Source organism: Erithacus rubecula, assembly GCF_903797595.1.
Source record: "Erithacus rubecula genome assembly, chromosome: 14".
Lineage (NCBI taxonomy): Eukaryota > Metazoa > Chordata > Aves > Passeriformes > Muscicapidae > Erithacus > Erithacus rubecula.
The window spans coordinates 15,272,011-15,287,095 of record NC_136666.1 but is presented as its reverse complement, the minus strand read 5'-3'; the positions used below and the strand labels follow the sequence as shown (position 1 = coordinate 15,287,095).

The 15,085-nt window shown below is 39.7% G+C and overlaps 1 protein-coding gene across 2 annotated transcripts in view; it reads right to left on the bottom strand.

Annotated features, from left to right (window-relative positions):
- The window catches only part of LIPC (lipase C, hepatic type), a 39,441-nt gene that overhangs the window by 4,970 nt on the left and 19,386 nt on the right, over positions 1 to 15,085 (bottom strand). Inside the window, exons 2-6 of one of the 2 annotated variants that reach the window (XM_079318110.1) lie at positions 9,240 to 9,427; positions 7,511 to 7,690; positions 5,019 to 5,136; positions 3,298 to 3,531; positions 2,285 to 2,527 (exon numbers count right to left, since the gene is read on the bottom strand). In XM_079318110.1, the coding sequence (XP_079174236.1) occupies positions 2,285 to 2,527; positions 3,298 to 3,531; positions 5,019 to 5,136; positions 7,511 to 7,690; positions 9,240 to 9,427 (963 nt within the window). The remainder of the gene's footprint in view (positions 1 to 2,284; positions 2,528 to 3,297; positions 3,532 to 5,018; positions 5,137 to 7,510; positions 7,691 to 9,239; positions 9,428 to 15,085) is intronic. The other variant, XM_079318111.1, reaches the window with a different exon arrangement.

Below are 15,085 nucleotides of genomic sequence, written 5' to 3'. Positions count from 1 at the left end.
AAAAATGTTAACTTTTGTGTAAGAAACTGGGGATTTTGTTTGAGCTGGATTGATGTACGGTCCAGAATATATTGTCATTAACTTGAAAATTAAATGTTAGATTTTGTGAAGACACAGAGGGATTGTGAAGTGTAATGCTGAGTTTCTCAAATTTCTTCTCTTTGTGCTTCTCACATGATCTCCAAAATTTTTTTTTTTTAAGGATTACAAATATGACTTAGTAAGCACCTTCCTACAGTTGCCACGTTGTTTGGGAACTTTTGTGAAAGGAGATCATTGTCTGAGGTACTTTTATCCACATACGTGCCTAGGATGTTTTTTTATGCAAAGCATAAAAATGCAACATTTAATTGAAGTCGAAACCAATAGGACAGAGATATTTTACCCCAAACTGCCTAGCTCAGTATCCAGAGAGGAGCACAAGACAGGATCACATCTCCGTGCCCAGTGTGGCAGCAGCAGGCAGCACAAGCCCAGAGCCGGCCACTCTCTGACTCTGATGAGGACCTGACCCTGGCTGTCCCGGAGCCAGACACAGCCTCTGGAGATTTAAAATCTACTCCAAGTAGATTCCTGAGCAATTTAAACAGAATTAAGAAGAAAGTCAGCAGGTTCAGCTGCTCTGAGTATCATTCAGGGCTGCGTAGAACTCTCTGGAGTCATCACTGAATATTTCACAGCTGTGCTAGTGGAAGACTTCCAAAATTATTTTAAAAGTACCTGAATTTTTGTTGGGGTTTTTTTGGTAGCCGGGCACTGTGGGGAGACAAATTACATAATGCGAGCAGCCTATTAAAGCCTTTCTCCTCATCCTTTCAATGTTCGTGCCGGGGTCAGGCAGCGCCTCCGCCTGAGGGGGAACCTCCGTGTGTGTATGGGCTGTACCACGACTGTGCCGGGCTGTGCCTGGGCTGTACCGGGGTCAGGCAGCGCCTCCGCCTGAGGGGAACCTTCTCCGTGTGTGTGTGGGCTGTACCAGGACTGTGCCTGGGCTGTACTCGGACTGTGCCCGGGCTGTACCCGGGACTGTGCCTGGGCTGTACTCGGACTGTGCCCGGGCTGTACCCGGGGCTGTGCCGGGTTGTACCCGGGGCTGTACCCGGGGCTGTGCCGGGGTCAGGCAGCGCCTCCGCCTGAGGGGGAACCTCCGTGTGTGTATGGGCTGTACCCGGGGCTGTGCCGGGGTCAGGCAGCGCCTCCGCCTGAGGGGGAACCTCCGTGTGTGTATGGGCTGTACCCGGGGCTGTGCCGGGCTGTACCCGGGGCTGTGCCGGGGTCAGGCAGCGCCTCCGCCTGAGGGGAACCTCCTCCATGTGTGTGTATGGGCTGTACCCGGGGCTGTGCCGGGCTGTACCCGGGGCTGTACCGGGGCTGTGCCGGGGTCAGGCAGCGCCTCCGCCTGAGGGGAGCCTCCTCCGTGTGTACGGACCGTGCCCGCGGCCCGGCCCAGCCCTGCCCGCTCCGCTCCCCGCTCCCCTCATGGCAGCCGGGGAAGGAGCTGGTGAGGAGAGCCGGGCGCCAGGAGCACTTACGCTGACAGCCCCTCAGAAGGGAGCTGTCCCACATCGTCCTGCTTGTTCTCGCTTTAAAATGTACATAAACCTTCCTAGTGGCAAGGGAACGTCTGCTCAACAGCAGCAGTGGGCTCTCGCCTGAGGGCAATGGAGATTGGTAGGCGTGCCCTGCGTCCCTGTCAGGCCGTGGCCTCTTTATCTGATCATACAGCCAAAAATCCACACTGACCCAATAATGTAGTAGAGCTAAAGCCAGAGTGCCAGTCTTAATTGTAGTGCTACAGCTCAGCCTTGCAATAGTCCATGCTATTCTGTTGTCTGTCCATCGTTTGAAAAGTAGTAATTTATATGCAATTTCTTAGTCTAATTGCAGCTAAAATTTGAGGAAATGCAGGACAGGTTGTTTTACAGGCCTCCCAGAGTAATTGTGCTGCTTGGCTTGGCTGTATGCCTGAGTATCTTACAGCAAACCTGCACAGTCCAGTTGTAGGAAAATCCTGCAGATCAGGACCCCGGGCATCTGCAAGCCCTTGTCCCCACAGTTTGCCCAGGGCAAGCATAAATTTGCTTTTCCCCACAGAAATATGAGAGCCAGGATCTTGATGAAAGGGCATCAAGATGACCTACTGGGATTCTCACTTGTCTCAGCAAATTGATTATTCCCACAGATTTTATAACCTTTAATGAGTGAGGAAATAGGATCACAAAGCTTAGGCTCAGTCTTTCACTTTGTGATCAATCTGGATACTGTAAAAAGTATTCCCACAAACCTTTGAAGGGCATATGCGCTCTTGTTTTCAGAAAGAGCCGTCTGCTTTTGGGCAGCCTTTCCTCCCTGATGCTGTAGCCCAGGGTGTTACACCGGTTCTTCTTACAGCTGAGGCACAGTCCTTTGTTGAAAGTGTTGATGTCATTGCACCAGTAAGCTGTGCTTTGCTTGTCCTTGTGCAGCAGAGAGTCGATGAACAAATGAACTGACCTCTCGTGGGCACATTTCACAGTTTGAGTGATGCCTGAAAAAATGCAACCACAAACTTTTACATGCCTTTGTTTCTTTTTGCCATTTCAACTGCAGAGAAGTACTGTAGCCAACTATAAACTATAAACCTATGTTATTGTTTCCCCCCACACCCCCCTACCCTTTACATCATGTTTTGCCTCAGAAATCATACATTGTAGCAATTTTGTTTCTAGGATAATTCAAAAATAGAATGGTTCAACCTCCGTGATAATACAGTTAAATAATTTTCTGCTTAAACTTCTCTAGCCTGACTGTATCAGACTGTAAATATGAGCCTTGATTTCATTGTTCTGGCTAGTTTTGTCAATAGAAAATACAACCTGAGAGTCAGATCCTGGAGAGAGTGTCAGCTGCACTGCTGAAGGACATGGAGCTGGAAAAAGTTGAACTCAGGAGGTGAGTAGTACAGACCTGTGTTTGATTTGAAGTAATTAATGGCACACTAGACAAATCTGGCTTAATTAGAATAAATTTTCTCATCTCCCCTACTGCTGAAACAAATACTATTAAATTATTCAGAGGTGCTTGACAGCAGGATGCTCATAGCCTCATTTTCACAAGTGCTAGGCAGCTCAGTTTCTTACTGGAGTCAGTAAAACCAATATGAACTCAAGACATAAAAATCAGATAACTGATCTCTAAACAAGAAAAAACCTTGCATATAAGATGATAATAATACTTAGATGCTCTTTAAGTCGCAGTTAGATAGTTTCCCAGACAGACTCAGTACAGCTGCCCCCACTGTGTGCCGTTGGTTCTTACCAGCGATCCCGAATTGTGCAATGTGGTTGTACACATGCAGGATGTGACAGCCAGGCTGGAAGGTGCCTCCATTGGGGTAAAAGTCAAAATGAGCCACAGGCTGCTTGATGCCGACACTGAGGCCCATGTGCTGTTTAGTGAAGGTATGAATTGCATCTACAAAGTTTGCATCATCTGGAGATAAACGGTCTGTTGGTGACATCCCTTCAAACAAAGGACCAGCAGGGTCAAGGCCTGCAATAAAGGCAAATAATCCCATTGTTATATAGAAGGACTGTTCTGCTGCTGTATGTTATAAATGTCTGAAAACAGGCAGCACCTGGTGCTTTACAAGGTCTTTCTTTGATGGAAATAATAAGAATGCTTGTCCCACAGAGAGTACATGGTTACACCTAAAGCAAACACAGGCACTGTTACAAACACTAACTGGGACCTGCACAAGGACACAGGCCCAGGGACAGACGTGTTTGTCAGAGACAAACTGTGCTTGCTGCCAGTGTCGCTTGACGGACCTTTACGTAATTTTGTTCTTTCAAACTCTAGTGGTTGTGTTTCAGAGGCTCTTTGGAAGACACTAGTCCCACAATAAGGTTGACTTTTAACCCACATTTGGGACCTGAAACTTTCTAGAGCTCCACTTATTACTTAAAAGCCCTATATGTCTGCTAGATTTTATATATAAAAATTCTTCAGCTTAAAAAAATCTTCAAGGCAGATTGTTGCAGTATTCAGAGAAATAATACTCTGCTTAGGGAGTCTTGCTGATTTTTGTTTTCTGGACTTTTTTGCATGGTGCTCTTCTTGGTTGGAAATAGATTCAAGAAGAGAACTTTATGCTTCATTTAAAGATGCATTCAGCTTTGAGCAGAAGCTTCTAAATTTGATATTCTTCAGTTGGTACTGTGGAATAATACAGTCACAAAGATACTACCAGACAAGACTGTTAACACAGGCAGCATATAGGGAAGTCCCCCAAAGGCATATATTTCTTTTTAGTTTTAATAACTTTTATCACTATCAATTTTTGGAGCTTATTGTTAAAAGTCTGAAAAACTTTTGCTGAAGAGTGCATATAGCTGTTACAGTAAATAATTTTCAAGGTGTTATGTTCTAATAAGGATTGAAGGGCAGCACTGTGGAAATGTCCTTCAAATCCTTCAATGGATACACTGATATAATATCATGACAGATTTTGTAAATTCAGCTTCTTGACACTCAGGCACTGCCACAAGAACCAGTTGTGTGAGAGACTGTGGTATGTGGCAATGAATCCGAGATCAAAATTGTGACCTCAAAGAATGGGTATTTGCCTCACTCTTAAGTCTTATTAAAGTAAAAGGTTTTCTCTGATAAATTAAATATAGCTAATATGGGTCTTGTGCAAAATGCACTTCTGTTTTCATTTTGTTTGGGTTTTTTAAGCTGCCACTGTGCATTAGATGAGGTACTGTATACAATTTATCAATAATATTATAAATATATTTTCATTACACTCATAATTAGTACAGTTACAAAACATTATAGAAGGTTCAGAATGCCACTAGTCAATCAGGTGTTAAGCACCTACTAGGGATACTCTAATGATATTAATGATATAGAGATGAAACTTCTAAAATGTGCTAAATATGCTATTCAACAGCTAATATGACATTGATATGTCAAATATCTTCATAACTTGATTCAACTGACTGTTATTTTTCTTAAAGGTATAAGTCTTTTACCTGTAATTCTTCCAATCTTTTTTGTACCATTGATAAAACTTCCAGCAAATCCTGAAACATGAGCTCCTAGGCTGTACCCAATTAGATGAACATTGCTTCTGGAAAATTGAACGGATTCCTGGAAGATAGTGGCAACTTGATTTATATGAAGAAATGTGAAAAGTAAACAGTGAAATATCTATTACAAGCTAGGAATACTGTGAATTGTAGCACAAGAAATTTGTATGTTGATGGTGGTTGAGTGAGGTGCATGAATCATTCAGTAAATTTCTATTGGCTGAGGGTTATTTCTTGCTTCTTTTTCATGCAGCAGGAAAATGCCCAATGTTTGGGCACTGCCACTTACCTTCTATGCACAGGCAAATCATCAACACAGTGGGATTTTTGTTGTTCCTTGCAATTGTCATTTGATGCAGATGTTTGCAGCTTTTTGTCTGCAGCATTTGGCTTTCCTATGACTATAAAATGGATAAAACAATCCTCTACAAAAGTGCCTTTTTTTTTTTTTTTGCCTGAGATACCAGCACGAGCTGAACTGAAGGGATCAAAATATTGATCAGACATGTTAAATGATACAGCAGTGATATTTCTTGTACAAATGTGTGTCTGATTTGTAACAAACCTATTGAAGCAGAATTGTCCTTCTTTCTACCTGATCAATGCTGTGTACATCTTAAGCATTTCACCTGAGCTGCAAGGCTCAAAGTTTTTCTGACTTGTAAAGAAAAATGTGGCATATTTTGCTTGCAGGAAAAATAAATCTCACTTTTAATTTCTTTGTGGATGTTTCCTGTCCCAGTGGAGTGGCTGTGCAGTCTCAATACCAATCTCTCCTGAAAATGAGGTGAAACTTGGCAGACTTCTTGTGAGAGAGGCAGCTCTTAGAAATTACAAGATCTGACCAATTTTCTTGTCAGATGATGCTGAAGTAGATACTATTGAGCCTGATCATATTACAGATCATGCTCTATTAATTTTTGGAATAAGAGCACTAATATTTACTTACTCTTTATTCTTTATTAAAATGTTGGGCAGCACTGCAGGTTTTGTTACATCCATTGAGAATCTAAAATAATTATCTGTCTGTAAGCAGACAGAAGCATAGCAGGAAGATAGTTGTGGGAGTTGGAATGAAGGGGTTTTAACTCTCAAACTCTGGAGGGGTGCTTCTCAATAAGAGGAGCATTTACTGGTTAGACACTCAGTGCTGTGAAAATTTATGATATATTTAAATTCTGGAACACATTGCAGTACAGGAGTAACTACCTACAATACTGGAGCAAGGAGTAATTTGTTCAAGCCTTGATTTGTTTGTTGACACTAGAGAAATCACAGAGTATCTTTATTGACAATGTGGTGTGTCCTCCTGGGAACTGATCAAAGTCCACCATTTGATTCATTCAATAATTAAACAGCTTCAAAAAATTACTTTAGGCTCCAGAAACTTCAACTATATTTGACAAAGAGCTGAAGTTTCTTCTAATATCACAATGAAAAAGAATGACTTTCCTGCCTTATCTTTTGTGCCTGTTGTCCCTAACTGGGTGTGGTACCTGACAGCTTCTTCTAGCCCTGCCATTCCTGCTGAGGCCTTTAATAGTATTTGCTACAAACCTTTCAGCCTTGCAGTACATTTCTCTTCCACCTTAGGCCTCACCATATATAAAATAATATATTCAAAAATTCATTGTCAGGTACAGAAGTATGATTTAATTTCAAATCAAGTAGCTTAATATGATTGATTGACTGATTGATTGACTGATACTATAGGAGTTGCTTAGAATTCCTGGTTTCTGTGAGTAATTCTCACTACTGTTTGCTTTCTGCCTTTTCTTAAATTGTGCTGGACACCAGTGATCCTCTGCAGACTTGGCTGCAGCCTTTTCAATCCGGCCATGGCCACTGCTTCCCATGTAGCAGGAGTTTAGATAAATAGTCACTGCATTAGTGTGGCTCTGTACTCACTGCTGCCTCCATGTCATCTGCTTTGTGAAGCATGACAGTCCCCTTGAAAGCTCTCCCTTCACGTTCTGCATCTCTGAGCCATTATTTTATCTTAATCTTTGGGAAACCGCAGCAAAAAATCACAGTCTGCATTAAAAGCAGAAGTTGAGCACAGATAACATAAACTCATTTTCATGTACTAATGTCTTACAAATGATGATGTCTTCCTGTTTTCTATGTGTGGAACAGTGTCAGCTGCCTACACACATGCTTATGGTAAAGTCAAAGTAACAGGAAACTATCTCACCTCTAAAGATATATAAAAATATTTTCATAAACAAGACCACTTTCTTTTTCCTCTTCCATGATGAAAGTTTTACAAAGTCATATGAAAGTTTACGGAAGAAAAATATACACTTCATTAAAGAAACATGAGTGACTGAAATGAGAGCATTAGCAAGCATTGTTTTTGAGAAAGGTTGTGGCAGTGTAAGAACAAGTGAGTACATCTTTTCCAGAGGAAGATGTGTTGGTGTGGGAGTTCTCACCTCCAGCCACTCCAGGAACTGTGCTATCTCCTGTCCTGTGGTGCGTGTGTTCCGTACGGCGATGGGATAATGCTGGTGAGCCAGTGTGAGCCAGTCTGCAACAATCACGTTCATTTGGTTATGCTGAGACTTCAGAGCTGCTGCCATTTTCCAAATCCAGCTTTCTAGTATCCCATCCACCTGTTAGAATTAAAAAAAATAAAACAAACAATAAGAAAAAACCCAAACAGTCTCTGCAAAATATATTGTTCTGAAAAACATAAGGAAACAAAAAACCATAGTATGAACGTGGAGGGGTTAATGCTTAAAACTAGATATTGGGGACTTCAGCCTTCTTCAGTGCTGAGAATCTTTAGGTTTTGGTAGACCAAAAAAATTAAAAGTCAGTGTAATAAGGGTATAATAGAGTATGTTTTGTAGTAAGAACTCTTATAAGTGAACATGATATCCCCAAACACTTTAAGTCGCCTGGAGATAACTGGTAGTACTGGTTAAAAAGACAGTCACTGACAGAAATGGCCAGGAAATGTCTCATTTCATTGAAGAGCAGCTATCCCTGTAAGTATAAGCTAAAAGAATTGGAGAAGGGAAGCTGGAGGATTGCAGGCCAGCAGGCATTTGTCATCTCTAGCCATTCCATTTTGAAAGCTGCTTGTTTTGAGTCATTCCTTTTTGAATCTCTGGTTACAATTTTCTTGCATCAAAGCATGTTTCTGATTTGATGGACTAGAATCTTTCAGATTTAATTGTTATTCCAGTGGTACGTATTTCCTCAATTGATAAAATAGCCTTATCTATTCTAGTGTATTAGAATTTTGGAGTCTGGGTTTCCACACACACTCCTCTAATAGCCCAACATCAAGTTAATGTGAATGATGAACTTCAATGGCAGCAGCTTCAGGTCTGTGGTTTGAGGAGGGTGTGGGTTTTGAACAAATTTTTCTTTGCAAGGCTTGGCTATTATTTATTAAGGTAGTTAAATGTATTTCTCTTACTTGTTAAGGGAGTTATGTGCATCATGTGGGGTGGTCAAAGTTCCTCTGCGTATTTGCAGATGTGCAAGAATTCATTGTGCCACCTTATATGATTCCATTGATTCTATGAGAATTCAAGGATCTGTTAAAATTGCGTAGTTTCTTATCCCACGTTTTCTTTTGTTTCTTTCTAACTGAGAAGCTGATGAAAAGTCACTCTTAGTATTGGCATGCTTTTGAGAAATCTTTTTTTAATGGTGAATTGGTTTTTTACAGTTTATTGAAAGCAGTTCAGTGATAATTAATTGATGGTGAAGGCTTTGCTTTCAACTGAAGAGGCTTGTGAAGAAGTTCTTTTTAAAGGTATATCTGTGAGAAAGATGTGGGGACATTGTGGGTACTTTTCAAGAAGTCTGTAAATATCCGGCAGTGAACATGTCAGAGAAAGGAAACTGTTATTCAGCTCTCCAGGGCATGGCACATTAATTCACTTGTTCAAGCTCTGCTGGCTTTAAACCAGGGCTGAATTTAATCCTTGACATGGGAGTCCCATGTGAAAAATTGCTTGTGGATTGTTCCTTCAGAACCCGTCGGGGATATCCACTTTGTATTTTTTCTAGCCATGATAGCTACCGGTGAAATCTATCATCTTTGTATCACAACCTTACTTCTGAACTTGCTTCTGTAGCAAAATGGGAAGGAAAGTATTTGAAATTGGATATAATATGAATTAAAAATAAAATGTGAGTTCATACCGACCAGCCATGGACTATCATCACCAGAGGAAGAGAGGCATTGAAACTGCATTTGTCAAGAGTCTCCAACTGATTAACAAAAATCTGGCAGCTGCCTTCAGCTGTATCTGTATAAAGTCGAAATTTGGTTTCTAAGTTTTGCTGATCTTTCTTTGTTGTAGTGTATTCACTCTGTGATCCCAGTGCCTCTGAAATGAAATTTGTGACAACAGTCATAATAGGAAGGAATTGAAAACCTGAAGAAGTTACTAGTGCACATTTTGTAAAACAGTAAATGAGTAAGCTTGGAACTCTTCCTATGTATAAATGTTGCTTGTTCCAGCTGGGACCAAGGTGTACATTTTGGGTCAAAAAAGTGATCTCTTTTAAAGTCTGAGATGGTCTAGAAGTGCCTCTGAGTAAACAACAACAGTTACACAGGAACAGTGGTCTGATTGCTACGGGCTTTTGTAAATGCTTAAGATCTGTAAGATCACAGTACAGGTGTTATGACTTGATTATGGAATGCATGCACAGACAGGAGCATTCAGAGGTTCTTAACTCTGCAGAACATTTCCACTAATGTGCATTCACTAGTAATTGCTGAACAAGCATCATTACACTAAAATAACCATTTTATTCAGGGTTATAACTGCTTAGAGACCTGGGTGACTGCTTACAACTAATAGACCACGTCATAATGTTTTTTTCCTTTGAAAAGGCTCCCTCTCCTCCCTTTCTTCTTATCTCCTTTCTCTTGCCTCTCCAATAAGTTCCTGTTTTTTTCCATTATGCCCTTTGATTTTTTTAATAATTATTTTTTTTAAATAATAGAATAGTTTTGTTTTACTGGTTTTGTCTGAAAGCCTTAGTAAGCCAAAATAATGGAGGGGAAATCCTGTTTTTCCAGCAGATAAACACTTTTTGTTTTGACAATCTCTTGGTGTGTTCATCTGAGCAAGAGTTTGATGGCTTCACTGATATAGTATTAAAAGGCTTTGATCATTTTAAGTGTATCCTTTGGAATATCTCCAAACTGATTTTTGAAGTAGATGCCTGTAGATATTTCTTCTAAAACCTCTGCAGTGCACACTGTTTACAAAAGTTATTTCCATACAATTCTGTCTAGAAATTAGACTTTTATCAAATACCAAATGAATTTGTTTTAAAATTAAACTCTTTAAGAGGAAGAATTTACTGGGGATGTATTTTAAGTACATTCTGTGTACAGAACTGGTGTTAGAACTTTCATTAATGCCATCATGCATTTTTTGTTACAATTTTTCTTGTATAGATGGACAGAGACTGGAGTATAACAATTGCTATCACTTGTGCCAATGTTCACAAAGAATTTCTGAAGTTCATTTGTTTAATGCTCTAGTGCAACTTTCTCTTTTAGTAAAAGGGGTCTCACAACGGTGTCCTATAAAGATTTGTCTCTCTGAGTTTAGGGTGAGCCATTATTAAAATTGGCAAAGTTGTTGCTGAGCTCTGAAGGCCTTTCCAGGAGTCCTGTGAAAACTATTACAGCAGATACTATTTTGTGGAATACTTGCTACAATCCACATGGTACAATGCAAAATGTTACTAAAACTATTAATAGCATAGAAAACTTTTAATAGGAGTTTTACCCGTAACTCCAGATACCTTTACACATCGTGATTCCAGTCATAGGGAAAATATGTATAAAATTACAAAACCTGCTTTTTAAAAATCATGATGCTAAGGTCCAGTGAGTCAGATGGCCAGACATGTGATTTGTGTCTCACTCAAAGCCTTAAATCTCAATTTCAAGTGAAATAAAGCTGCCTCTTGGCAGCACTGCAAGGGCATGCAGTGCTGCAATTTGAACCTGTTACTGCAGTGACAGGAAGAATTCAGTTTCTGGGCCTCTGGCAGTACTTAAGGTTTGGATGCAGAATTCCAAATTTGAGATAGGCAGAGAAAAAAATACTTCTTTTGTTTGGTTTTCTGATAACTTCAAAATTTGTAGGTTTTTAAGGTGTTCTGGGACCAAAATTCTGGAAACCAGTAGCAGTAAATATGGATTAGAGGGCAGTGAAGGAGGGCAATGTAATAGTATAATTCCATGTTAGTGTATAATTTGGTCCATAGTCATCCAGTATAGCTAAATAATTTATATAATTATCTTACATACTGTTGTGCAAAGTGCATGCACACATAGAAACGTGCATATTTAAATATATACATTTGATTATTAAATGCTGTTTATAAATACTAAAATGCTTACGTGCACTTGATAAAACATATGATATTCCCCTCATTATTACAGCATTTAATGTGAATGAAACATTACTTTGGGAATTTGTCTTGGAAGATTCAAGTGTTTAATATTCAGAGACCATATACATAAAATATCCAATTTCTAAATCTTTGCTGTGCATCCATGCATTGCTGAACACTTTTTCCAGGCCCAGAGCATAGCTCTTAATGCAGAGGAAGGACATGTGAACTGAACAGCTGCAGCAGGTTGGATAACCTTCAAAATGCTTCAAGGCATAAGTCAACCACAAATTTTCAAGATAAATTAATTTCTTTTTAATAGATCATTCAGTATAGATATCTCCCTGACCAGATCTCCAGTTATATCTGTTGTTTCAGTTCCTGTAGTAGTCCTAGGTATTTTGCAACAGTATGTCACATTGAAGGATAATTTTTAGCATTCATTTTCAGTTGGATTATTTTTTATTTATATGGGGTTCTTTAGCAGTTGTGGACTAATGTGAACTGAACTGAAAAGATTTAAGTTGGGCAGGGACACTTCACAGGGAGCAGCAACAGCTGGGTGCAGATCCAAGTATTGGAACTCTGGTTCTCTGGGAATGGGGGAGACAGCAATAACGGGGGCAGTGGAAACCTGAGTGCACAAATATGGAGATTACCTTTCTGCACTGTTCTCTTTACTACTGGAGTTTGTCAAAAGCTGCTTTACCATATTGTGCATAGGTGGTGCATATAACACTGTAGCTCATGTTTCTGACTTGGGTTGACATGTTTTATCTAGAATCTGTCATATTTTGTAGGGCAAAGAAAGTGGAACTGCTATTCATATGCAAAGAATTAGACACAAAATGAGAGGGAATCTTGTGTAAAACAATAGTTAAAAGATTCTTCCAGAAGGCTTCTCTTTTCCACTATATATAAATAGACTTTGCAGTTTAAAAACATATTTTTTTAAAAACCCCCCACTTTCGTAACAATAGAAACAGAACTATTTGGATGCAGAGTTTTCTTTGTATATAAGAACCTAAATGTGCTTTAGAGTGTATTCAGATCATAGGACTGGCATCCTTGTCTGCATCCATCTGTATCAGCAAAGAGGTTACCACCTCCACCTTTTTGTCACTTCCCACCTGTCAGAAATTACCACCCTTGCTGTTCTGTTGCCAATGCTCCAATGTTGCCCATTTGCTGCAAGGAAAATCTCCAGGTTACCTCACATCACCTGTTTTGATGGTTTAAACTGGTCTAATTTATATTGCTTGAAAGAAGTTTGGGCATGTTTATGTGAACTGATCTCCTACAGGAGTTGGATAAATGTGGTAGCTGTCTGGAAATGATAAAAGTGGGTGGAATGCTACAGACAGTAATCCTTGACTGACCAAGGATGTTTGTTAATGGCCTGAGACACACACATACAATCACTTGCTGGCTTCTGGAAAACTGCCTCACTGATATTTTCTTTGCTCCTTACACTTTCACATATATTGACTTGTGTGAGATGCTCACTCAGTTCTACTGTGGACAGTGGAATCTTTTCACTGTCGTATAAATACACAGAAATTAGTTATAAATAGGCAGCATTTTATTGTCATCTTCTAGCAAGCAGTAATATCTGTTTATCTAATTTATGTACCCAGAAATAATTTCTAATTGTTCACTTTTATTAATCAGCAGAAAGTTGTCTAATTGTCCCAAGGCTTTCTTTCTTCTCTAAACCATCATTTCAATCATCTCTAGTGACCAACCTGGTAGTACAGTCAGAAGAAAAACAGTGCAGAATTATTTGCCTCTTCATGTCATGCCAGGAAAACCAAGTAGGTGAATTTATCAGCCTTGTTATTTTGCATTACATTTGAATTCAACCTAGAATTCTCAGAGCTAAGTTCTTTACATAAAAACAAAGCTATAATAGTCATAGTTTATGTGGCTAAGTCACAGAAGGTGATAATGTATTATATGCTGCCAGAACATTTTGTTTTCCATGTCTCCTCTCTCCAGTTCATTGCATAATTTCCTTTTCCCTCTGGTCCATCCCTTCAAAGCTCTGATAATATCCAATAAACATTCATATCAGATCCTAATTTTAAAAAACACATTGTGTTTAATATTTGCTTTAGAAAATATAGCCTTCCATTGCATTGTGCTGTTTTACATGTGCTGAAAAATCCACATGCCCAGATAGACAATTCAAATCTTCCCTGCCATATAGCAAAGCAACCAAATATAGCACAGTGACGTGTGTTTTCCCAAAAAAAGATGCTGTGTGTAATGCTGCACATGGGACATTCATCCTGCCATCTGAGCAAGTTCTAGAGCTGGAGATGCTCCAGTCTCCCTGAATGTCTTAGTGACTTGACACTGAAAAACCAAACCAAACCAAATTCACTGTCGCCTCTGCTGACTTGGTCAGTAAAAGTCTGCATGATGCAGAAGTGATCTCAGAGTGCATGCTGCTTTTTAGGCTAGAATAGTGTGAATGGTTCAGTGCCAGCTGCCAGCATTGCCTTTGTCCACTGCAGAGTCAGCTCCAGCCAAGTTTGTTCTCATTCATGTCTGCATCTTGGCAGAAGAATGACATTTCTGGTAAAATATAGGAAATAAGCTGAGAATCACCAGCATACTAATGAACCCCAAATTCCCTTTTGGCTGCTGGTAGACCAGTGAATTCTGCTGGATGAACCCCACAGCACTGGAACAAGGGGGCATGTGCCACAGTCCTCACCATCCAGTTCTCAGGTTCTCCTGGGAGACCTCTGTTGAAAAACACAGAAAAAAATCTGCAAGAAAAGCCATTTATTCCAACAGGGTTTATCAGGGATTTCTTGGGCTTATCAAAGGCTCATAAGTGTAACAAAACCAATATAGACAGTTGGACACACAATATTTAGTTGAGGAAATTTGCAATAACTACATTCTGCACTTTACTGACAGGGAATAAGGATAGCAGAAATACTCTGTGTCAATTCACTGCTCTTCATATAACCACGAGGAGAGGGATAATGTGCATCCACACTGATATCTGGGACAATGTGGGAATTAATGATAACAGGGAGGCAAAGGTCTGTGCATCCACATTCCCTGGCACAGCACGTCAGAGTCTTGCCTGTGCACCTGAATTTTTCCTCTCAAAGATGCACATCATGCACCTCAGTTGTAATAACTAAAACCATTTTCTTTCTATTCTGTTATGAGAAATGAACACGGGATGATTTTTAGCCAGGCAGTTACGGGTGTTGTTTTGTTCTCTTTAAAAGCTAACATAGTATGTTTAATTTAAGACAAACTGCTGTTCAAGATCAAAAAAAAGTAAAATATTAAAACAGAAAAAAAGGAAAGAATGTTGTTAGCTATAATATTTTTAATGCTTGATCAGACACTTGAAAAATTTAGGATAAGAAAAGATATATTAAAACCTAATTCATCACAGAAATATTTCTTACTAGACTGAAACTATTGGGCAATAGATTTGGAGGATACTGGGGGAAATCTTGATCAGTGAGTCCTTTTGTATTGAATGAGCATGTAAGTTTGGCCATGTGACACTGCAGACATGAGATCTAGCTTGGTAAGTTTACTGCTGTCTTTTCTTTTTTGCACTTGCCTCTGATTTGGAAATTTTAAAA